Raw genomic sequence first — 1,843 nt, 5'->3', positions numbered from 1 at the left:
AGAGGTCAGAATGGGAGAGTCCATGAAAGCTTAAAACAAAACTATCTGTTTACCACTAAGCATGGAATGCTGGAGTAAAGAACAAAGACTTCCCAAAAGAGGTCCCTTAAAGGATGATCATGAATAATGAATAGAACTAGTAAGGCAAATAATACAGGGGTAAATGGAAGATGGAGAAGCACAGCTTTTTCTTTTCTATGGTAGTTTTCTGATCCTCAGTATACACTAAGCTAAACATTTCACCAGCCTTTGGCAAGGCTATAATGGGAACAGATTTTATAGAATTGTATACTTTTCTGATATCGCTTGATGTATTAACAGGCAATCAATCTCAGCTGGGATGCTGGGGCCATCCTCCAACTACACAATGGGAACCCCTGCCACCTTCTTCCTTGTGGGGATTCCAGGTTTGCAGTCTTCACATCTTTGGCTGGCCATCTCACTGACTCCCATGTACACCATAGCCCTGGCAGGAAACACCCTCATCATGACTGTAATCTGGATGGATTCCACTCTACAAGAGCCCATGTATTGCTTCCTGTGCATTCTGGCTGCTGTGGACATTGTTATGGCCTCCTCTGTGGTACCCAAGATGGTGAGCATCTTCTGCTCAGGAGATGGCTCCATCAGCTTTAATGCTTGTTTCACTCAGATGTACTTTGTCCATGGAGCCACAGCTGTGGAGACAGGGCTGCTGCTGGCCATGGCTTTTGACCGCTATGTAGCCATCTGCAAGCCTCTACACTACAAGAGAATTCTCACTCCTCAAGTGATCCTGGGTATGACTGTGGCCATCACCATCAGGGCTATTCTGTTCATGACTCCACTGAGTTGGATGGTGAGTCGTCTGCCTTTCTGTGGTTCCAATGTGGTTCTCCATTCCTACTGTGAGCACATGGCTGTGGTTAAGCTAGCATGTGCTGACCCCATGCCCAGCAGTCTCTATAGTCTCACTGGTTCCTCTATTATTGTGGGCTGTGATGTGGCCTTTATTGCTGTGTCCTACGTGTCAATTCTCAGGGCAGTATTTGGTCTGTCTTCAAAGAATGCTCGGTTGAAAGCATTAAGCACATGTGGCTCCCATGTAGGGGTTATGGCTCTGTACTATCTACCTGGGATGGTATCCCTGTATGTTGTCTGGCTAGGACATGACACAGTTCCCTTGCACACCCAAGTACTATTAGCAGACTTGTACCTGGTCTTCCCACCCACCTTAAATCCCATCATCTATGGCATGAGAACCAAACAAATCCGGGAGAGAATTAGGAATTTGCTCATGTTCTGTCTGTTTGAGCACTCCAATCATGGTTCCTGAGCACAAAATCTGTCTAGACCTTAAACATTGAGCCTTCCAGACAACTTCAAAGACACTATACATCCATATAGCTGGACTGGTTCAACTAGCATTATATGAAACTTAATATGAACTTATGCAGGGTATCCTTGCTTAACTTCTCAATTTCTACAAAGAATGATGATGAAATGATTCTGAGTTTGATTTTGTAATATTTTTAATGGTTTTGATGTAGTACCTGAATCAGAGATAAGTTCAGGCAAATAATATAGAGTAGGAAATTTTCTAGCTTCTGACTCACATTTCTAACCTAACATTTCAACAATCCCTCTGTTAGAGAAACCAACTGTTTGGTCCTTTCCTACCCCTTCATATACCTGACTGATTTTCTTAGAATTGTTCCTCTCTTCATGTGTTTATATGGAAGAAGCTATCAGTATATAAGTCATTGATGAATATCTCTGATTTGGATCATGTGCATACACCTTGAGTTTGTCTAGTAATAATTGACTGCTGATAGTTGTACCTCTATATCTGAAGAGATGTAAG

At 42.7% G+C, this 1,843-nt stretch overlaps 1 protein-coding gene across 1 annotated transcript; it reads left to right on the top strand.

Moving 5' to 3' along the window:
• Positions 1-316: 316 nt before the first annotated feature.
• Positions 317-1,315, top strand: LOC100346851 (olfactory receptor 52I2-like). The gene has a single exon (XM_002708548.4). It carries the CDS (start codon positions 341-343, stop codon positions 1,313-1,315), a length of 975 nt encoding a protein of 324 aa, XP_002708594.4. The 5' UTR covers positions 317-340.
• The last annotated feature ends 528 nt before the right edge of the window (positions 1,316-1,843 follow it).

This window comes from Oryctolagus cuniculus, chromosome 1 (assembly GCF_964237555.1).
Source record: "Oryctolagus cuniculus chromosome 1, mOryCun1.1, whole genome shotgun sequence".
In the NCBI taxonomy this organism is placed as follows: domain Eukaryota; kingdom Metazoa; phylum Chordata; class Mammalia; order Lagomorpha; family Leporidae; genus Oryctolagus; species Oryctolagus cuniculus.
This window is presented reverse-complemented; position numbering and strand designations above follow the sequence as displayed.